This window comes from Sapajus apella, unplaced genomic scaffold (genome assembly GCF_009761245.1).
Source record: "Sapajus apella isolate SASKATOON/1434 unplaced genomic scaffold, GSC_monkey_1.0 scaffold66, whole genome shotgun sequence".
In the NCBI taxonomy this organism is placed as follows: Eukaryota; Metazoa; Chordata; class Mammalia; order Primates; family Cebidae; genus Sapajus; species Sapajus apella.
Window position 1 is genome coordinate 10268149 of NW_022437006.1, and position 24180 is coordinate 10292328.

Here is a 24180-nt window from a genome sequence, read left to right on the forward strand (position 1 = left end):
GCAAGATAATTCAGGAACACTGACTGATTTTATAAAGTGATTTTAAAGCTCCATTATTTTGGAAAGTAAAAGGTAAGTACCAACTTGCAAGCATCCATTGATAAGAATAAAGTTTTTCTCAAGTTGCATAGTAATAATGCAAGTTTGGTGTCTGAAGAAGGCATCACCAAAGGCAGTATAGTGTTTTAGATCACAGGGCTCTAGAATCAAGCAAGCCTGGATGGGACCCTGGCTCCCCTACCTTCTACTGTGTGATCACAGGTAAGTTATTAAGCCTTATTTTACAGTTACTTTATCAGTAAAATGGGCTAATACCTACCTCATAATGTTGTTGGTGGGGATTAAGATAGTGTAGCATGTATAGATACTGTACAATAAACGTTAACCATTATTTAGTGACTACCTAATACTAACTGTAGTATTTTAACAAATACCTACTATACAGTATGTACTACATACAACACACTACTATTACTCTCTCCATCTCTCTTTCTCATATTCACATACACACACACACACACACCACTCATTTATTCCTCATAGCAGCTCTATGCATTAGTACTAATAAAAGTCTTTTTGCATGCCACTTTTCAAAGTCTGTTTTTAGATAAATTATCTTTTTCATTCCCACAACCACAACACAAATCAGATAGAAAATGGAAAACAAGAATCCAGAAGGTCTGAAATTATAGTCAACCAAATAAAATTTAAACTGTTGTTGTACACACATTGTACTGTTGTTTCAAAATTAATATTTCAAAGAGATTATTCACAAACTCGGTGTTAATAATAAACTGATATCTCAAAATTGGCATGAATTCTACCTTCACTTTTCATGGTTTTCAACTTAATGACATTATTAAAATAACAATACATGTTAAGAAGTTATGGAAATATAAAAAGTATTCATTGTTTTATCAGATTCTGTGTAGTGTAATAAACATCACACCTAGGAATGTGAAGAGATGTGTTCTAGACATTAATTTCCTATAAAATGTCTGCCTTTACTAGAAATCTTTAGAAAATATAACAAAACAAAATCCACTATTCTTCCATGTCAATATTGATTTTTAATCCCTACTTCTGCTATGAAGGAGCTATGGGGAAAACTCAAATAAAGAAGAAGTTATGGTGGCAGGAAATTTCTTCAGCATCTGTTGCCTTTTATTAGGGTCCTCACTCCTAGGAAAACAGTTCAACAAGAATTCTTTACCCTGAGATACTTGTGCCTCAGTACATCCCTGACTTGCAGCCTCAGGGTCCAGCCCCACTTTGTTCCCTATAGAGCATATATACCTGCAGAACATATATACCTGCAGAACAATGATAAATCGAGAGTCCCCACCAGCATCCTCAGAATTCAGGAAAATGCAAAATCCAGCACCATTCTTACAAAAGGGCAGGACTCACTGAATCTAACTGAATTAGAGTATGTTATACAGGGAGGACAGCCATTAAAAGTAGGTCAAAAAAATGAGCCGCAACCTCATCCAAGAAAAAGAAATCACACCAACAAGTTTCCAGAGGACCCCAGAGAAGGCTCCACACCCAGCCTCAGGGAGACACCGAGGAGCCTTCCCAGCTGCCGGTCCAAAGAAGCCTGGACAGTCTTGGACTCCTTTCCTGTGTTGGCCAATGTGAGTCTGGAATGGAGCCCTGTACCAGATAAAATATCTTAATCCTGCCAACTGCTTCTTGGCCTTGAGCAGCTGTAGGAACAGCTGGTTTTACAAGTCACAGAGTGAGTCCTTGTCCTGAGGTAGGAGAGTCCTAAGTTTAGTAAGAAACTTAAAATTTGAGTCTTTGTACAACGAACTTCATGAGCTTCAGCCTGAAGTCTTGGTGTGTTGCGCTTGTTATCCATGCATCTTGCAAATAACTAAATGATCTATAATAGCTTCATCCAGGAGAAATCTTCCTTCAACTATAAAATCAAATTTTTCCAATTTCCCGCTTTAATTAGACACTAAAGTGTCATGAGATAGGAGATCAGTTATTCCTCAGCCAGTATAGTTAAAAATCAATTGAATTCCAGGAGTAGCAAATTGAATACAAGAACTTACTCCTGCTCCCTTGATCTCCCAATAAAAAGATTTAATTCTTCTTTAAGCCATAAAGCTTCTAGGATAGCACATAAGAGTAGAAAATAATGAAATTTTGAAAGCTGGAAAGCAGACAGAATTGAACCATAAATTGACAGTGGAAAAAGCCAAGACCAACTCAGTTTACCTCACAGAATCTCTAAAAGGCACTGCTGGCATGACTGAAAGTAGGGGACAATTAAAGGGATGAGCTAAAATAGTGAGGCTCTGTTGAACTTCTTTCAAGAAATAGCTAGATTCCTTAGACCAGTTTCTACTCTCTGAAGCTGAGTGGTTGGTCCGCTCCCATCCTGGCAACAATCTGAAGATATGTTCTCTGGAAAGTATAAAATATATGTTTCTAGGTGAGAGAATTAGGCACAATTTGTGAGGAAGCTTTCATACTCTAATGAAAACTGGGAACTGGGCGAACACATGTCACTTGGGATAATCCCAGCCCTTTCCCCCAGTTGGTTCCCAGAAGGATGGTAGTGAGGTCCAGCCCCCTAGAACAGGGGATTGGAAGCTCTTCTCTGGGTGATATGAAAAGCCAAAGAGAAGGGTCCTAGACAAACTGACCCTGGTGGTTCCCAAGTAAAGGGCTCGAGAGCATCCTAAGTGAAGCTATTGTGAATGAGCCCCGTTCATGTATGCCAGACTCAAATCAGCCTTGTTTCTCCCCATTCTTGAAGATAGCAGACAAAGAAGACCCATCTGACATCTGAGAAAAGAGTATAAAGTGAAAGAACCCGAAACAAGCAAAAATCAGCTTGTATCTCAGGGATACAAACAGCAAAATCCAGATTGTGGAAAACTTTACACAGATGGCACAGTTTCTTAAATAAATGGCACCAAATAAAAGGAGAGAAATGGGAAAATATAAATTTAAAAGGACTTAAAACACATATCAACCAATTGCATTGTATGAACCTTATTTGAATACTGATTTGAACAACCCAGCTGTTTAAAAACATAACATGATTAGAACAATTTAAATACTGATTATATATTTTATGATATTAGGGAACTGTTGTTGACTTGTTTCTAGGTATGACATATTGAGTAAAAAGAGTCCTTATATTTTATATAAGGTATATACTAAAATATTTAGGGCTGAAATAATAAAATAGTTGAGATTTGCTTCAAGACAATCTTGGTGGGAATTGACTAAAGCAACCATCCATAGAAGGAAGGAAACATAGAAATCTTTTTCTACTATTCTACTTTATGTTTGAAATTTTTCATAATGGAGAAAAAACTATCATTAGAATCCTCAGAGAAGACAATGAAACTATAAAACAGAACCAAAATAATATTAAAAAGGAACATTCTTAGAGTTTTTAGGCTCTTATAAATAAAAAATAGTAACTGACAAAAAATATTCAATAAAGAGGGGAAAAATTGAGGACATATCCCAACAATTACAGTGAAACATTATAGAAATGAAAATAAAGGAAAGATTAAAAAAACTAGAGGACCAGTACAGAAGGTCCAAAATCTGGGGGTAGTAGTTCCAGAGAGAGCAAAGAACAACAGAAGGGAGGAATCCATCAACACAATAATATAAAAAGAATTCCCCAAACTGAAGGCCCTGGATTGCTTTCTCTTTTTTTTTCTTTTGGTTTCCCTCTTGTTGCTTAGGCTGAAGTGCAGTGGTGCAATCTCGGCTCTCTGCAACCTCCACCTCCCAGGTTCAAGTGATTCTCCTGCCTCAGCCTCCAGAGTAGCTGGGATTACAGGCACCTGCTACCATGCCTGGCTAATTTTTTGTATTTTTAGTAGAGACAACATTTCACCATATTGGCCAGGCTGGCCAGGCTGGTCTCAAACTCCTGAACTCAGGTGATCCACCTGCCCCTCAAAGCGTTGGGATTACAGGTGTGAGTCACCATGCCTAGCCAAGGCCAAGGCCATGGATTTCTAAAAGAAGAGAATGCAGCCAGTGCCTGACACAAGTGATGAAAACAGGCCCACATCAAGGCACATTATTGTGAAACTGCAGGATATTGGAAACTAAGAGATTTGACAAGTTTCCAGGAAAAAAAAAAAAACTAACAAAACCTCGCTATACATAAAAGATCAGGAATCAGAAGCATATAGGACTTCACAATAGAAAAAAGCTAGAAGGAAATAGAGCAATACCCTCAAAATTCTGAAGGAAAATTATTTCTAGTATAAAGTTCTATATCCAGTCAAACTACAAATCAAAGGTAAAAGTAGAATAAAAATATTTTTCAGACATAAAGGTCTCAAAAATTTTATTTTCAGTCACCTTTTCTAAGCAATAACAGCAATAAGTAAATCCAGAAAGAGGAATAAATGGAATATAGGAAACAATGGATCTAGCAAAAAAAAGAGAGGTAAAGGAAATCCCCAGAAGGGTGGTCAAGAGAGATTCCCAAATTAAAATTACCCTCTATACCTGAGTTTCCTTCTGTGAAACAGGAAAGTAACAATAGCAGCTACTTCATAGAATTATTGTTAAGGATTCTGCATAAAACACTTGGAGTAGTGCCTAGCACCAAGTGAGAGCTATGGGAGTTACTGATGATTGTTACTGTTGTTACAATCATCAAAGAATTGACTTTTTACTCTAGGTTAACTTATAAGTTGATATATTTTAATAACTTTAAAAAAATCAATGTAATACACATTCTGAATTGAACATATTCCCAGCTTTGGAGTGACAGAAAATAGTCACAGAATCATGGTGTTTTGGAGGTTGGCCTGGTTCTAAAATTTTTCTTGTACAACTTCCTTGTTTTGAAAAGGAAGAAACTGAAGCTCAGAGTGGCTAAGAAACTTGCTTAAAACTACTAGCATGGGAAGAAATGCCAGATATAGGTGATGGGGAGGAAGGCAGCAAATCACACTGTCATGTGTGTATCTATGCAACAATATTGCATGTTCTTCACATGTACCCCAAAACCTAAAATGCAATTAAAAAAAAAAAAAACTACATAGCCATTTAGGAGTTGGGACTAGCACTCAGGTGTGTCATGTAAATACACTGAAAACCAGAAGTGTAGCTCCTCAAGCTATCTACTGTCCTCAGAGAGTCAGAATTTCACATATATCAAAAAAAAAAAATCACCATAGAAATATGTTATGCAATTCTGCCATATTATCCTAAAACCTGGCACTCAGCTCAAGCAGCAAAGGCAACTTAGAAAGATGCATTCAGGATGACAGAGGAGGCTAGAGTTAGGTTCTCTAAATTAGGCTGACAATGTGGAAGACAATGTATCAAATTCACCATTTTACAGTCTTTTAAATTTGGAAAGGACATGTTAGTTTACACACAAAAGAATATTAATGCCTAACACAGGGCAGCATGGATAGGCATTTCTGTTCCCGGAATAATGGGATGCGTAGTAATATTCTTCTGCGTTTTTGATGCATTTTTTTGTAATATTTTTGATGCGTTTTTGAAAGAATATCCACAGTTTGTAGGATTAGTAACCATTTCGGTCACTGCTTCTAAGAAAATGATGCTCCTATCAAAAGGACATGGCAACAAGGACTATCTAGCCAGGCCAATGAAGAGCATGAGTTTTGAGTCAGGGAAAAAAAGGCAAGATCCTGGGAGAAGTGCTTTCTCCCTCACCTCACCACTGACACTCATGTGACTCTTGAGAGGGAATCAGGCTGGGTGAGAATTTTCTTAGCACGAATTCTATCATCTGTCTTAATCTCGTTCCAACTAAAAATAAGCTCTCCATACATTTCAGAAAGTCCCATGTAAGTTCTTTTTAAATAACTTTATCTCAACAGTTTGAGATAAAGTTATTTAAAAAGAAAATTGCCCATTTTCTTTTCATTGAATCTCAGCAGGAAAGTACATGCTAATTTCTCATCTTCAAAATACTGAAAATTTCTATGCTTCTTGAGTATTTATTACAAACAAATTTGTAATTGCCCTTCAATGTAGTACACACTTCACAGCAATCCAAATGCCAAAGTGGTGACTGGTGGGAGTTAAACACCTCTTAATATTTTAACTGAGATTTAAAGTAACAGGTAGACTCCAAAAGTATCAAAAAAAGTTATTTCCAAATGTTTTAATCCTTTTTACAAATGCTTATTCCAGTATTTTTGATTAATAAAAAGATTTTCTCCTCCTTCTTTGTTGTAAGCATTAGGTACATTTTGGAAAATCACTCAAGCAATAAATATCAAAGTATGTACTGGTAACTTAGCCAAGTTAATTAAAAAAAAGAAAGAAAACTATTTATAAATATTTCACATTTCTTCTATGTAATAAGAGAAACATACAAAAAGTTCAGTTTTAAAACGGAAAGTACTGGCACGTCAATACTCACAGAAAAAGTAGGATTCCAGTGTTTGCCAGGGCAAAGGCAAGTCCCAAAATCCCACTGCCCATAATGGCGTTGCTTAGGTTAAAAACAGACATGCCTAAGGAGGTTGTACCTGGAATCTGAATAAAGAAACAAACATTGACACTAAGGAAAATAATCCCCAGAAAGTTCATCAAGCCAAAGCCATTAATGCACTCTCAGGAATCAATATGGAAATAAAATTCAAGAAAATCCTTTCTTATTGATCTAGTTATTTCTTTTAATGGGTTTCAAGAGAAAATACATTAGGTATGAGGAATATCTTGGTAATACAGGTAATTATGCTTCTTTTGGTATTATGCTACTTGAATTAAAAAGATCTGTCCCAATTTATATGATTAAAAAAACATACTTCATTATAATGATACTTACATATTCATCACATTTCTTTTTTTCCAAATGGCTGTTTGTGAGACTTCTTCTACTTTCACGATCAGAAATAAACTTGCTGTAAAGATATGCATAACATATTTAACCTTATGATAATGATTTGAAGCTTGACATCTTGACTAAATGATTTATTAATCACCAAAACATACATGAACACTTACCAGTCAGCTCTCTAAGAGTTTACAGCCCTATTCAACCACCAACTGCCCCCAGCTTTTTTTTTTTTTTTTTTTTTTGGCCAGTATGAGTGTCCACATTCTCATTTTACCAAACAAAATTTAAGTGCCCCAAGGGCAGGCACCTTGCCTCATTCATTTTTATATCCTTCACTCTACCTAGTACAAAACAGTGCCAATAATCTGTGCTCATCTTGAGATGAAATAAAAGACAACCATAAGTCAAAAACAGCTATGCATCTTGAATCATTTTAATAATAAATACTATATATAACATAAATTAATTTTTGTATAGTTTTTCCTCTAAGTAGAAAATTAGATAATATCAAGACTACTATAAACCTGGTATTTAAAAGGATACTAGAGGCAGGTTTTCTTTTGAGCTCAGGTTCTTGGACTACAAAATTATTAAACAGGAATTCCCTCTCCCTTGCAGAAAAGAAAACAACTGTTTCACCATCAAATATTCCTTCAGCATCTGCTATATGCAAGTCACTGGAACAGGCATTGGGAAAACCTAGGGGCATGTAATAAATGATACAAGTAGGAGGTTATGGGAGCTCAGACTAGGAAATTATGGTGGGGAGAGGGGAATATGGTCCATGGTTGGGGTCAGAGCCAGGACTTTAAGAAAGCAAGGGACTTAGAACTTCAGTTCAAATCCTCACTATCTTGGAGGGCCTGAGCATACTACCTTAGTTTCCTCATCTGGGAAACAGAAGTTAACACTATTACATTATCTTACCAAGCTATTGGGAGAATTAAATGAGAGAGCACATGTTAAACATCAGCACCTGGCACAGAGTAACAGCAATAGATGTTAGATGTTCCTCTCCATCGGGGAAATGGGACTTGAGATGGGAGCAATTCAGACAGGCTACATGAAGTAAATGATGTACAAACATATAGAAGTAAGAATTTAAAATGCTTTAAGAACAACAACATACATTCAGGATGAATATCAAAACTTTATAGCCTAAATATTTAATTTTTTAAAATTTGTGATTAGAAAACAAATGATTTTGTCAAAGGAAATCCAACAACAGATGTTGTCAAGGATGTGGAAAAAAAGGAATGCTTACACACCATTGGTAGGGACTTAAATAAATACAATCTCTATGGAAAACAGCATGGAGATTCATCAAAGAGCTAAAAATAGATCTACCATTCCATCTAGCAATCCTACTACTGGGTATCTACCCAAAGGAAAGGAAACTATTATATCAAAAAGATACCTGCATTCATATATTTATCACAGTACTATTCACTTTAGCAAAGTCATGGAATCAACCTAAGTGTCCATCAACAGATGACTGGATAAAGAAAATACAGTGTAGATATATACCACAGAATACTATTTCGCCATAAAAAACAATAAAATCACGTCTTTTGCAGCAACATGGATAGAGCTGAAGGCTTACATGAAATGATTCAGAAACAGAAAGTCAAAACCCGAATGTTCTTACTTATAAGTGGGAGTTAAACAATGGGTCCATGTGGACACAGAGAGTGAAAAGTAGACACTGGAGACTCCAAAAGGTGGGAAGGTGGGAGGGAGCAGGGGATGAAATACTACCCACTGGGTACAATGTTTACTATTTTTAAAAGCCCAAACTTTACCACTACATAATATATTTGTGTACCACAACTGCACCTGTACCTCCTAAATCTATAAAAATATAAAATTAAATTAAAAGTCCATGCATAGGCAAACTGCTGCATGTATTAGTAAGATATGTTAGGGATGCTTTGTGACTCTTCTAGGTCTGGAAATTCAATTACCTGATCATGGTTACAACTAATGACAGTGAATTTTTCATTAATAAATGTAAAACCACTTGAACTGGACTATTTTAATGAAGGATGCATATTTAAGCTGTATATTATATTTTCGGTTTTTTTTTTTTTTTTTTTTTTTTGAGACAGAGTCTTAGTCACCCAGGCAGGAGTGCAGTGGTACAATCTCCACTTCCCTGGCTCAGTAATTCTAGTGCCTCAGCCTCCCAAGTAGATGGGATTACAGCTGTGCACCACCATGCCCAGCTAATTCTTATATTTTTATTAGAGACATGGTTTTGCTATGTCAGCCAGGCTGGTCTTGAACTCCTGGCCTCCCAAACTGTTGGGATTATAGGCATAAGCCACTGTGCCCGGCCTCATACACTTTTTTCAATGATGCTCTTTCATAGGAAAATATTTTTAAATGAAACATGTATCATTGATGTTCATTTTAATTCATCTATATTTTTCAACTTTATTCCAAGGGATCTGGTTCTTTTAGGCATTATTTCTCCAAATTTGTGTTATTTCATCAGGATATACTAAAGTTATGCAATATACTTACTACAAACTTACTCTGGGAGTATCGCTTTACAATCTGTGGACACTGCTTTTGGTTAGGACCTACTAGGGATCAAAAGGATGTGGAAGAAAAACCTTGGTCTCCTGAAACATAGGAGCTGACATTGTGGCTAAGGAGAGATCATACCAGCTAACACCAGTATAGGAACATCAGGCTGTGCAGATTAAGATGAGGTGAAGAGTCCAGAGAAGGAAAAACCAGCATTAACTGGGATTAGCAAGAGAAAACTCAAAGACAGAAGCCTGAGAAATAGTATAGAATGTTCTTAGCTAGAGACTGACATAATAAAAGCAGTATCTTTGCAGGCAAACTCTGGTGGTTGTATATAGCATTGCTGCTAACGACTAGTTTGGCTTTCTTCTGTCTTTAATGTTTTGAATCTTTCCACAGAATTAAGGTTTACAGACCTGGCTGCAGAATGGCAGGAGAAAGCTGCCTTCCCTTTCATACAGGCAGCCCTAAGAAAAGTGGGCATTGGACTTTCCAAAATGAAATTGACTGAAAATATTTAAGCGTTGTTGTCAAAAGACTATACAGTGTCCTTGGTATTTGTAGGAGCTTGGTTCTAGGCTACCCCTCACTCTTCTGCAGATACTAAAATCCAAGGATGCTCATTCCCTAACATAAAATAGCTGTAGAATTTGCACATAACCTATGCATATCATCCTGTATACTTTAAGTCCTCTCTAGACTACTTATAATACCTAATACAAATGCTATGTAAATAGTTGTTATACCATGTTTTAAAATTTGCATTTTTTAATTGTTGTATTGTCAATTTGTGTTTGTTTTTCCAAATATTTTTAATCCTCAGTTGAATCTGCAGATGCAGAACCCAAGGATATGGACAGCCAACTGTATTTAATCAGGCTAATTTTATTATTATTATTATTATTATTATTATTTTAGAGACAAGTTCTTGCTTTGTTGCCCAAGCTGGAGTGCAGTGACACAATCATAGCTCACTGTAACCTGGAGCTCCTAGACTCAAGCAATCTTCCTGCCTCAGCCTCCCAAGTAGCTGGGACAACAGGCACACGTCACCACACCTAGCGAATTTTTTTTTTAATTGTGTAGGGATGTAGTCTTGCTGTGTTGCCCAGGCTGGTCTCAAACTCCTGGGCTCAAGTGATTCTTCTGACCTCACCTCCCAAAGTACTGGGATTACAGCTGTGAGTCACAGTGCTTGACCTAATCTGGCTAATTTTAATAATCAACTAAATTCTACCAAGTCTATCCAGCAGTCTCCCTTTGCTTTTCTTGTGGAAGGACTTGTTTTCCAGAGAGAATTTCTATTATATTCAAATTAATAGAAAAGTGTGAACATTTTCAAACCAAACAAACCACCAATAAACTGCCTGTTATGGCAGATCTAAATTCCAGGCCTGGTAATACTCCCTGAGGTTGGTGAGCAGAGAAGAAAGAGATACAGGCACTGTGACATGAGGGTACATTCAGTCAGGTCAAACATTGTGTGGTTGAAGCAGATAAAGTCTCTGTATGACTGCCAGCTGTTTCCTGTAGAACTTCTGCAGAATGGGAATAATGATATTGACAGACAGAGCTGTTTCAATGAATAACCATTAAAGAGCACATTAAAACACATTATTTGTAGAGTGCCTCCTTGATTCTCTCTTTCAGTCCATTTTCTGCAACAAGTCTTAATACGTTCTTCCCAAAAGTCTCCACTGGCTCCCCCACTGACTAAACTTCAAAAACAAATTCCTCACCCTGCAATTCCAGGGAACTGCTTAATTTGATTTTGCCTCAGTGCTCCAATCTTAGCTCCCCCTGCTCCTCCTGAGAGGAGTTGAGGGCTGAAATAAGACCAGTGCATTCTGAGAGCAGAGAATAAAAAGCAAGATGGCAATAGGAATTCACTTTCCCTTGAGGAGGTTCTCTTTCTTCCTCTCAGCCAATCTTTTCCTATCAGTTCAAAACCCTCATCATCCACAAGTCTTCCACACTCTGGTTTGGAGTTTTTGGACTCTGACCTACTTATTTCTTTATCTGTACTGTACACTATCAACACTGAACTCATCTTGCATTGTGGTTGTCCAGTGCTGTCTCTCAGCTCCTTCTAATGTGTACCTACCCACATATTAGCAACTCAGAGGAGCTCTCCACCAACTGAATATGCATTTTCTGTTTAGAAATTAGGGAGTCGCTTAAGCTGCAGGGAAATTTAGCTCAATAAGAATGAAGTACTTAAAGCCTCCCTAATCTCTTTAGGGTGTTTCACCTTTTTCTTCTCTTTAAGTCTTTAAATCTTGCTTTGCATTTCTATACATTTAAAAATATGTAAAACCAACCTTTTGTAATAGAAAATTCCATTCAAAATAACTAGGTTAAGGAGCTTATCACAAGTTTCTGTTATCTCACCATTTAAAAGATGCACTTACTTGTTAAAAAGCATGATCTCTGGCAATAAAATTGATGTAATATTTCTCTTTATTGACTTAAAATGTGCTACGGAAGAAGGTGCCTTTGACATGTGGTCTCAGGATGATAAAGGTATTATTAAAAAAGAGTTCTCACTGAGTGAGTCTGTACCCATAAAACAGAATTTTATTAACCGGTAGGTAGCCAATTGCTCTGTGAACAAAACAAAACAAACAAACCCTACAATAGGTGATTGGGTGACCCTGAAGAAAGCCTTAAAAAATGATGTAAGCTGTTATACTGATGTACGGTGTGAAGAAAGGCAAGCAACAGAAAGCTGTTATTTAAAACCAGAAAGAAATCAACAGCAACAATCTAATTAAGGATGAGTTGTACAACAGAAAGATAATCTTCCTGTTTTAATCTCTACCAATCAGTTCTTACTAGATTATACTGTTTCATCTGAGGATTTATAACATAAAAGAGATGAGTGGTTGAACTTAAATGACCTTTCCTACTCCTTTCCCTGAAACGCTAACATTCTATTAGATAGGAAAAAAAAAAAAAAAAAAAAAAAAGAGGAAAACAAAGAGATTGGCGAACATGAAAAGGGAAAATTGAAGAAACAGGTATCTAAAGAGAAGACTGAGAGGTAAGCAAAGCCTTACTGGTGGACAAATTCCACTGAAAATATGGAAAAAAAAAAAAAAGACTTTAATTGTAACAGGAGAAATGAAAGCAAGAGAAGAATTTTCTGACATGGAAATTGAATATAAGAAGAAGTTATGAAATCTTCTTCCCTAAGGTATAGAAAACATAGAAGAAGAAGAGGGATAAGTTCTCAAGGGTCCTCTCAAGTGATAAAAATTTAGCCCACAAACTCCAAAAGATATAGAAAGACAAGTGGATTCAGGGTGTAGTGACAATAGTTGCCTCAAATTATTTTAAAAACGAACCTTAGTAAAATAATCTCAAATCTTGTTAAATAGTTCCTAGGTCATAGAAGCAATAACTATGCAAAAATAACAATAACAGATAAATATTAAAATATATGCATATTTGTCTGGATACACCTAGTATAATCTACTAATGTTTCACCAAATTTAAGGTGACAATCAGCAATCATCCAAAACTTAGAGCAATATTATTGCTTCTTGAGGTGGAGAAGAAAGAAGTGCTTGCCAAAGAAAGAGGACTGCATTTTTGCTGATAGACTTTTCTCATACTAAGAGGCTTACTATTGCCAGACACTGTGCCAAGTACTTTACGCGGGTTTTCTCATTTATTTTCACAAATAATTACATGTGGTTGGTATTATTTTTAGCCCAGTTTGGAGAAATTAAGTAACTTGTTCAAAGTTACATTACTATTACGCCATTTATGCCAGAGGTTGCAAATTTTTTGGTGTGAAATATCAGACTTTGGCAATGACCTTGAGCAGTAGGATATAAATAACTTCCACAAGCTTAGTGTTTCAATAATGGAACACTAGGCATAAATGGACTAACTCTTGTGGCAGGGTTTGAACATAAGCAGGCTAAGTGCAGAGCCTGTGTTCTTAACCTACAGATAATATTGTATTAAATATTCCCCAACAATCCCATGAGATAAGGTATTATTATTATTATTATTATTATCCCTATCTTAAAGGGATAAGATTGAGGCTCAGAAAACAAGATCACATAAGATCTCTGATAGAGCGAGGATTCAATACAAGTCTAAATCCAAAGCCATGTACTTAACTACTCTCTCTCTCTCTGAGTCAACATATAATTTGTAATGTCCACCCTGTAGAGATTACGTAGACATTAGGATAGGCAGTTCCCCCTGCCTAGACACTAGCATAGGCAGAAGTAATATAAAGATGATTAAGACAGTCCTTTCTCTCAAGAAGTTCACATTTATAGGAAAAGTCTAGAGCTTTCTACTCAAAAGTTTGGTCCATGGACCAGCAGTTATGGGCGTCACCTGGGAATTTGCTAGAAATTAGAATCACAGGCCCGACCTCAGACTAACTGAATCAGAATCTGCATTTTAACAAGGTTTCCAAGTGTTTCATACATACATTAAAACGTTGGCAGCACTGGTCTAATGGACATTTTTAAATAATTCGTATTGTATCCAATTGCGGAGTTTCCAGGCAGAGCTATCAGCTAGATGCCAGGTAACACAACATCAATGTTTGTTTTCAACATTTTCTCTAGCTTCCTAAAAAGAGGCACCGTTGCCTAAAATTCACTGTTTCGGGTGAAGTGGTTTTCTTAGATTCACATAATTGGACCTCTAACAAGTTTTAGAAAGTTGCAGGGAGAATAAGGAGTATTTAGGTGTAGTTTTTACAGGAATCATGGACTACTAAAATATGCCAATACAGTAAGCCAGACCAACCAATAGGGACCTTCAGTAAAATTGGCGAGGGTCTTTTTCTTTATTAACTTCATGCTGTAACATTTTTTTTTAATTTAATTGTCTTAGAGCCAGAAATGAAACAACAGTCATGAACTCAGTCAGAGAAAGTGGGGAAATAAAAAAATAAACTCGTCATACTACATTTGCAATAGAGGAACCAAAACCCAACAGACCTCTGTCTGTACCAACGCTTGCCCTGGTCAGAGCCTACAGGGAAGTGAGCTCATCCAGGCAAGTGCCTAAGTCATGGGTGAGAATGGATCTCTCTCCATCTACTGCAAGGGATAATCATCTTAAAAACTAGACATTTTTAGTAAGTAACACTTTTAAAAATTAAGTTCTGATTCTAAACTGACTATTATAAATGATTCCCACCTTTAAGGCCCTTGAAGTTTGGAATGCTTTGATAATGGATTGCTTTGATAATTTTATAAAACCACAATGTCCTACTTGTGAAATGGTGAGAATTCCTTACACTGTTCAGTGGAGGTCAGCAGGGACTACTGAACCTTCCAGGAGTACAGCACATAAAATGGCCCTGATAGCATTTAATAGAACTATTAAAGACTAGTTTTTTACCAATGCACAAGCATTATAATCAGATGGAGGAGGGTAAAGTAGAAATACACAAATTTTAGACAGACCTGTGTGTACCCTTGGGTAAGTTATTTTCTTTCTATGAACCTTAGTTTCCTTATTTGTAAACGGAAATTTTACATTTTTCTCATTTGCAAAATATCTGCTTTGCATGCTGGTTATAAGGATATGTGGTAATATATGTAAAATACCTTGCACTCAACAAATGGTAATTATTATTCATAATTACTCAAAAAATTGTGAAAGAAGTAAGTACACTTGAGTCCCATAGTAAGACACATCGCAGTTGACCATAGTTGGATAATAATGAGGAAAAGTGTCTGAGTCGGGGACTTAACCTCTAAGAACATTTAAAGGAGGAAGAAAGGAGAGACAGGACTGGAACTTCTGAACATATGTATTAATAAATGATGGCAGCTAAATGCTATGCTGGGCTTTTAATCACACACGTTATCAGAATGTAGACTATCAGAAATGATTTCTACAAAGATGCCTGTTTAGTTGGCATAATGTTCTTATCCTCCCCCATTGCAATTTCCTTTGACCCTCCCAAAGTGTAACATTGTAGATGTTCTAACAGTCCTGCATACCACTCTCTTCTCCTAATCTTTTAGGAGGCTGTGCCACTAACTCCCAAGCTGGAGGGCTTCCTGCTAAGCCAGCTAGACAATCAGTGAGTCTAAGAATGTCCTAAATCATTTTTGTAAAAAGACATTTGGTTCTACTCTTGCAACATAAGCAATAAAGACCTAAGGGTTGGAAGGACTTGCGTGAGGTCACAGCTAGTGGCCAGAGCTTCCGGACCAGCACTCTTCCTACCCTGACCCTCTACTTCTTCTCCATTGCTTCTCCCCTCAGTAGTGGTCTCTTTCCTTCTCTTTTTCTTTTATGTACTATGTCTCTATTATAGTTCCTCATAGAGTCATTGGGCCTCAACCATTATTATTATTTACAATCCATACTACAAATGATGCTTATAAGGATGACACACCTGTAGTTTTAACACAGACTCATTGTAAAATGCAACATTGACCATTTCTTGATTAAAATATGAACAGATGACTGTAGTACACATTTGGATATGGCATGCAGTGAAATTCCAATACTCTATTTAATTCATAACACAGAGCTTGGTTGGGGTTCAATGTATTCATACATTTTTATTAGTCTCAATTGAAAGATTTTAAAAGATGAATAAATTACTTTCCTATTTGCTTCATCTGCTATTGCAGACTATACCCAACAGATGTCACATAAGAAATTCAAATTGTATCTTCAAATGGAACATAGCTTTAGTAATGAATAATTCAACAGAATAACTAAAAACCAGAATAATTTTTAGAGCCATTTCTTTTTCTTTCTTTCTTTCTTTTTTTTTTTTTTTAGACAGTTTCGCTCTGTTGCCCAGGCTGGAGTGCACAATCTCGGCTCACTGCAACCTCTGCCTCCTGGGTTCAAGCATTCTCCTGCCTCAGCCTCCTGAGTAGCTGAGACTACAGGCATGAGCCACCACCGGCTATTTTTTTTGTATTTTTAGTAGAGAGGGGTTTCAACATGTTGGCCAAGCTGGTCTTGAACTCCTGACGTTGAATGATCTGCCTGCCTTGGCCTCCCAAAGTGCTGGGATTACAGGAGTGAGCCACGAGCCATTTCTGTCACTGGACAGGAACTGTTAGTGGAAAAATACTCACCTGTTTATTTGACCATTTTCTACTTCGGTGAAATCATTGGAATCATTGCTAATGTTATCATCCTCAGGCACTGTCATGTTTTGCAACTCAGTTAATTCGAGTCCACTTTTGAAATGCATCATGATTAGAAAGTATTTGTAGTTCGAAAATTAGTCCAAATTTCTCCTCTTCTGAGTGTATTTAGAAGTAGATAGCAAAAATGGAAGCTTGACACCCCTAAAATATAGCAAAATAAAAAAATAAATGAAAATGCTACTGATTAAAAATAAATTACCACAAGTAAACAAGTAGTTAATTTACTGACTACAACTTTTACATGTTGCTACTAGAGGCATTAAAGCAATCTTTGTCTACCAAGTTATGTAGGTGTATCTAAATTTTATGCCTTTTATAAATTTCTCTCCATTTTTAACTATACAGTGAACCATGTACCATAATCTTAGTGATCAGATTTATAGGAATATCATGTTAGCTGTAGGTAACAGAGATTCCCATTTATGAAGCAGTGATTTTTTTTTAAGACGTCGTTTTGCTCTTGTTGCCCAGGCTGGAGTGCAGTGGCGTGACCTCAGCTCACTGCAACCTCCACCTCCCAGGTTAAAGCGATTCTCCTGCCTCAGCCTCCCAAGTAGCTGGGATTACAGGCATGCGCCACCACACTCGGGTTTCTCCATGGGCAGGCTGGTCTCCAACTCCCAATCTCAGGTGATAATCCTGCCTCGGTCAGCCTCCCAAAGTGTTGGGATTACAGGTGTGAGCCACTGAGCCCGGCCTGAAGCAGTGTTTTTAAAATAAAAACAATTCAGTTATTTTAATATGTCAGATCACAGAGCACACATATAGCTGGATACAGACTGCACAGACACAAAAGCACCTGCAGTTTAGCAATCCCAGCTTTAAAAAAATGCAAATCCTCAATAAATGGCATCACCGGGGATCAAGTACCCAACCCGGTAGTCAACCAGCAAACAACAAATTTGTGTTTTGAAATTTTGCAAGTAGTTTATCCATCAACTGCAAGAGATTAGACCAATCTCTTCAATGAAATCACTTTATGTCAGGGAATTAGGGAATTAAAAACTCATACTCAAAGGATTTGGTTTAATCCAACTGCTACTATATTACTCCTCAGAAATGAAAAACTTCCAGAGTTCACATTTTCTCCCATATGGATGACTGTGGTTTAAATTTCTGAGGGATCACCCATAGTAAGCAGGGAGGAAAAAAGTTTTGGGGGCACAGCAGCCTCATGAATTAAAAAGCAGATGGCTTGTCTACAGCCATGCCACTCTGAACGTGCCCAGTCTCATCTAAAAAGCAATGGCCATAGAGGCAAATGCAACTTCAAAAGCAAGGCCTATAATGAATGGGGAACCTCACTGTGATACTTTCAGCAAAGTGATGGGGACCATGGCATGAAGTAGAATGTCAATGAGCTGTTTTTTTGTTTTTTTTTTAAATGCCATCAGCCAATCCCCTTGGACAATGTTTTGTGTTTTGTCTGATCCTACATTCCGTAAGAAGGCTGTAGCCTAGTTTAGGGTCAAACCCCAATGTGCCCAACTAAGTAGTATCTCAAGAAGCATCTTACTAATTTCTATTATTTTGAAGACCTACAGAAAGTACCCTAGAATAATAACTTTTCCAGGCATCCTTCTCTTTTCCTCTTTCCATAGCCAGGCCACACATTATGCTTTTCATTCACACAGTCTCCTATCTAGAATAAAACTGCCCTGGTTTCAGGATCCTGTAATATGCCATAACATACACATGTTTCTAACATTTCAGGTTCTAAGAACCTCGTCTTTTCTTCAGGGTAGGGGACCTCCTCAAGAAGGAGGAGAGACAGGCAGGGAGATTTGAGCCCTATGACTCCTGGTCTGAGGCTGATTCCTCTAACCACAGTGGTGGTGCTAGAGACTGGCCCATCTCTGATTGTTTCTAGTACCTTCATGCAGTGGTGATGTTTTACCATCTGCTTTATTTTGCAAAAGCTGAAATGAATTAAAATGGTTAAGCCCCACTCTTATCCCTTGGCCCTCTTTGATGAAAGCTGTCCAAATGGGCAAGACTGGGTAATTTCTAAGTCTTGCCACACTGATTCCCTCTTGTGTGACTACATCACAGGCTACTGAAGTGATATTACAGGGCTGATAGAAAGTTAATTCAGCGGATGGCATTTCCAATCTGGGTTAAGGAGACTTTTCTCTGCAAAATGGAAAGAAATAGGGCAGCAGACAAAAATTTTCTGTGGTGAGAAAGGATTGACTAATAATAGAATTCAAGTCTACTGTTTAAATTTTCATATTAAAAATATATATGTCTGTATACATGTGTGAGTGTGTGTATGCATATCACACATACACACACGTAAAACTAGTAAAAAATAGAAAAGTCAGAAGAATAAAAACAATAGATGAAGCCTTGGCCACTAAAATTAGGTCAGTATTATGCAAATACCATTACAAATTAATTACAAAGGATACATTTTTATTATTATTAAATAACGTCTCTGAAACCTAACTTGTTCTTGAAAATCAAAATGGAAATTGAAAGGAAAAATTAACAAGATTAATGGCACCTATCACCAAAGCTACACTTGAAAAAATAGTATCAATTCAATTTATCATATATTTATTGAGTACTAAGTGATGAAGGGATTGAAAAAGTTTGAATTTACAAAAGAAGACATATGAGGCCAACAAACATATGAAAAAATGCTCATCATCACTGGTCATTAGAGAAATGTAAATCAAAACTACATTGAGATACCATCTCACGCCAATTAGAATGGCAATCATTAAAAAATCTGGAGACAACAGATGCTGGAGAGGATGTGGAGAAATAGGAACACTTTTACACTGTTGGTGGGAGTGTAAATTAGTTCAACGATTGTGGAAGACAGTGTGGCGATTCCTCAAGGACCTAGAAATAGAAATTCCATTTGACCCAGCAATCAATTATTGGGTATATATCCAAAGGATTATAAATCATTCTACTATAAGGATACATGAACACAAATGTTCATTGCAGCACTGTTTACAATAGCAGAAACTTGGAACCAACCCAAATGCCCATCAATGATAGATTGGACAGGGAAAATGTGGCACTTATACACCATGGAATACTATGCAGTCATAAAAAACGATGAGTTCATGTCCTTTGTAGGGACATGGATGAAGCTGGAAACCATCATTCCCAGCAAACTGACACAAGAGCAGAAAATCAAACACTGCATGTTCTCACTCATAGGTGGGTGTTGGACAATGAGAACACATGGACACAGGGAGGGGAGCATCACACACTGGGGTCTGTTGGCGGAAAATAGGGGAGGGACAGCAAGGGGTGGGGAGTTGGGGAGAGATAGCAAAGGAAGAAATGCCAGATATAGGTGATGGGGAGGAAGGCAGCAAATCACACTGTCATGTGTGTACCTATCAACAATCTTGCATGTTCTTCACAAATGCAATAAAAAAATGCAATAAAAGCTAAAGTGCAATAAAAAAAAACAAAAAAAAGAAAAAGGTTGAAAATTGTTAAATGCAGGGATCTCCAGTAGCTTCAGAGAAAAGTCACATTTGGATTGCACCTTGAAAATTTTTTTTCCTAATACTAAAAGTAGTAATACAATGTCTGGGCATGGTGGCTCACATTTGTAATCCCAACACTTTGGAACATCCAGGCAGATCACTTAAGCCCAAGAATATGACACAACATGGCAAATCTCATCTCTATAAAAAAAAAAAAAGAAAAAAAATTAGCTGGGTGTGTAGCGTGTGCCTGTGGTCCCAGCTACTTGGGAGGCTGTGGTGGAATCACCTAAGCCTGGGGAGGTCAAAGCTCCAATGAGGTGTGATCATGCCACTGTGCTCCAGCCTGGGCAACAGAGTGAGACGCTGTCTCAAAAAATAAGCAAAGGTAACACATACTCACTGTAGAATCTTTAGAACAGATATTGTAAAAGAAATTCTGCCACTCCCAAATGGGCTCCTGTTAAGCTTTTCCTTCCTTTTTTTCTTCCATTTTCCTTCTCCTTTCTTTTCTCTAGCTCCTCTTCCTTCTCTTTTTTAAATTTAGCATTGGTGATTTTAGATTGTTTTTAACCTACTTTTTTTCATTGAGTATTATATTGTAAGCATTTAGAAGAACAGAGTGGTTCTTTTAAAAAATATTAGTTCTTTATTAATAAATGCTAATTTGTTTATTTAAAAAATGAATAAATGAATGAATTAATTAACTAATATAGTTTGGTGGAAAAGTTAGAAAATACAATTTTTCAAATGGAATAAAAGGAGCAAAAAGAAAAAGTTCACCTGTTATCTCAGCAAGCAGAGACAATCACTGTATATGTATCGCTGTATGGCCTTCCACAGTTTTTCTGTGCACATAGATATAGTGCCTGGCACACAGTAGACACTCAATAAATATCTGTTAAATGAAAGAATGAGCACAAATAAAAAAATATATACATATTTACAAAAAATGGAAATTATACCTAACATTGAGTTTTTAAACCATTTTTTTCACTTAACAAGATATTATTTCCTATCTTGAGTTATGTCAATAAGCACAGGTCTACACCATTACTGTTGATGCTTGGTTAACTCTGCCAGAAATTGACATCTAACCAGTTATTGCTGTACATTCAGACTGCTTAGTGGAGAGGAGATTGACAGGTGGAAATGGGGCCTGAGCTGAGACTTTTCAGTGCAGGGAAAACATGGTCAATGGCACAGAGGCGGGAAGTGCAGATTGAGTTCAAGAAACAAAGAACTATAGTTTCACTGAAAGAAATAATCATCAGCCTATATGATTAATTAAAAGGAAGACTAGGTTAATCATGTGAAGGTCTTGGTGTTAACACAACCATAATTACTATCTGTCAACATTTATAATAGGTTACAAATGACAATTTAGCACAGAATATTTCTGATTCTTACCACAATCTTGTGAGGTACTTAAGGAAGGCATCAATTTCTTGTTATGCTTATTGGTACATTTTATTAAAAGAACCAATGTAAAATACATAATCTTGCTATTGATACTGCATGGTGTTATATATCAGAGGAGAGGATACACAAAGAAACTTATCTGGCCTTAAGTCACTTAGAGCCTATTTAAGCAAGCAAGACCAACCCATCTAAAATGACACTGTACCTCAAAATATTTGCATGATATAGACCAAACACCATGGCAGAATGAATAATAAGTCCAGAAGGATTTCAGAGATATACATATCTACATAGTGCATACATGCATGAAGGAGAGAAGGAAGCAACGAAGGAAAGAGGAAAAGAAAGTAGAAAGGTGGAGAAATCAATGAGACCAATGAGATCAGTAAGGTTTCATTTAAGAAAGAGGTAGGATCTCAACTGTGTCTAAAAACAGGTAATATTAGATTGGGGGAGAGGGAACGCTTTCCGTATGCTAGGGACGGTACTGACAGCCTAATTGCTAACACTTTGTGGTGGACTGATGCACTCAATATTTGTTCCCACCTCCTTTTAGTCCAGTTCTACAAAGGATAGAAAGTTGAAAACTATATTTCCCACACTCCCTTGCAGCTAGGGTTCTAGATATAATTTAGATTCCACCAGTGGAAGAGTGCTGGTGGCCAGAGCAAGGCATCCATTTTGCTGGTACCATTCTAGCAGGTGCTGCAGTAGCAGGTGGCCCTGTAGTCAACAGTTGTGGCTATGATTTTTGATCATCAGATTTGGCTCAAGTGATGTATTTCTGGAGCATGCCTTGAACTAATGGCTTCCTGATTTCCTGACTTCTTGAAGGAGGCGCAGATAGCATTTACCCTTAGCAAGTGAGTTTAATATGTTGTTATGCTAATTATTTCTAGAGGCCCAGCCTAGAGCCTGCACTGCCAATAATTTTAACAAATTTGTAGGCACGGAATTCCCTGTGTTAAATCTGTTAGCATAAACAGATTTCTGTTAAATGAAACTAAATCCTGACTGATATCCTTAATTTTGTTTATTTCTCCCTTAAATTTTTTCTATTACTGGAAAATTTAAACATATGTAAGGGTAGACAATGGTATAATGAATTCCCATATACCAACTTCAGTTATCAATTCAGGCCTGTCTTGTTGGATTTTTTATGCCCACCATCACCTAGAATTATTTTGCAGCAGGTCCCCGATATCATATCATCTGTAAATATTTCAGCATGAATCTCTGAAAGGCAAGAACCTCCTTCTTAAACAATACCACGACATCACTATTAAACCTAAAAAAATAACAAAAATGTTTAAATAATACTACATATCCTGCCACACACACTTATTTTTAAAACTTGTCACGAATTATCATTGGTTTTTTATTATGAAGAACTAATATAATCAGACCTCTCCTAGCTCAACTCCTGAGAATCAATTATGAAAGCTAGGTCAGTGATTTTGAGAAAGTATTAATAGATATTTCTCCAAAGAAGACATAAAAATGGCCAAGGAGTATGTGAAAAAGGTGCTCAACATTATTAACCATCAGGGAAATGCAAATCAATACCACAATGAGCTATCACTTCACAGCTCTTAGGACAACCATTATCATAAGTCAAGAGATATCAAGTGTTGGCAAGGGTATGGAGAAAAGGGAATCTTTGTACACTGTTGGAGAAAAGGTAGATTGGTGCAGCCATTGTAGAAAACAGTATGAAGGTTCCTAACAAAATCAAAAGTAGAACTTTACTTGTTCATATGACCCAGTAATCCCACTTCTGGACATATACCCAAAGAAAATGAAATCACCATCTCATAAAGACTTGTATACTCCCATGTTCATTGCAGCATTATTCACAATAGCCAAGATATGGAAACAACGTATGTGCCCATTGATGTGAATGGATAAAGAAACACAGGCACATATAAAATAGAGTATTATTCAACCTTAAAAAAGAAAGGGATCCTCTCATTTGCTACAACATGGATGAATCTGGAGGACATTATCATAAGCAAAATAAGCCAGAGATAGAAAGAAAAATACTGCATGATCTCATGTATACATGGTATCTTTTTTAAAAATAAGTCTAATACACAGACATAGATAAAACAGTTGTTACAAAGAGTTTGGGGAGGAAATGTGGAGGTGTAGGTGAAAGGATATAAAGTTGCAGGTATGTGGGATGAACAAGTCTAGGGGTACAACATGAGGATTGTAGTTAATACAGTTTGAGTATTCCTTATCAAAAATGCTTGGGACCAAAAGTGTTATAGGAAAGGGGTACTGATCTAGACCCCAAAAGAAGGTTCTTGGATCTCATCCAAAAAAGAATTCAGGACAAGCCCACAGTGCAAAGCAAAAGCAAGTTTATTTAGACAGTAAAGGAATAAAAGAATGGCTACTCCATAAACAGAGTAGCCCCGAGGGCTGCTGGTTGAACATTTCTATGGTTATTTCTTGATGACATGTCAAACAAAGAGTTGACTATTCATGCCTACCCTTTTTAGACCATATAGGATAACTTCCTGACATTGCCATGGCATTTGTAAACTGTCATGGCACTTGTGGGAGTGTAGCAGTGAGGATGATTAGAGGTCACTCTCATTACCATCTTGGTTTTGATGGGTTATAGCCAGCTTCTTTACTGCAACCTGTTTTCATTAAGGTCTTCATGATGACCTGCACTTTGTGCTAACCTCCTAATTCATTCTGTGACTTAGAATGCTTTAACCGTCTGGAAATGCAGCTCAGTGAGCCTCAGCCTCATTTTACCCAGCTCCTA

The 24180-nt window shown here is 36.9% G+C and overlaps 1 protein-coding gene across 2 annotated transcripts in view; it reads right to left on the reverse strand.

Moving 5' to 3' along the window:
* The window catches only part of SLC38A1 (solute carrier family 38 member 1), an 81294-nt gene that overhangs the window by 40628 nt on the left and 16486 nt on the right, over positions 1-24180 (reverse strand). For both annotated transcript variants that reach the window (XM_032248390.1, XM_032248391.1), the window contains 4 exons: positions 20760-20874; positions 16447-16662; positions 6812-6887; positions 6404-6519 (listed from right to left, as the gene is read on the reverse strand). In XM_032248390.1, the coding sequence (XP_032104281.1) occupies positions 6404-6519; positions 6812-6887; positions 16447-16568 (314 nt within the window). In that variant the 5' untranslated portion in view covers positions 16569-16662; positions 20760-20874. The remainder of the gene's footprint in view (positions 1-6403; positions 6520-6811; positions 6888-16446; positions 16663-20759; positions 20875-24180) is intronic.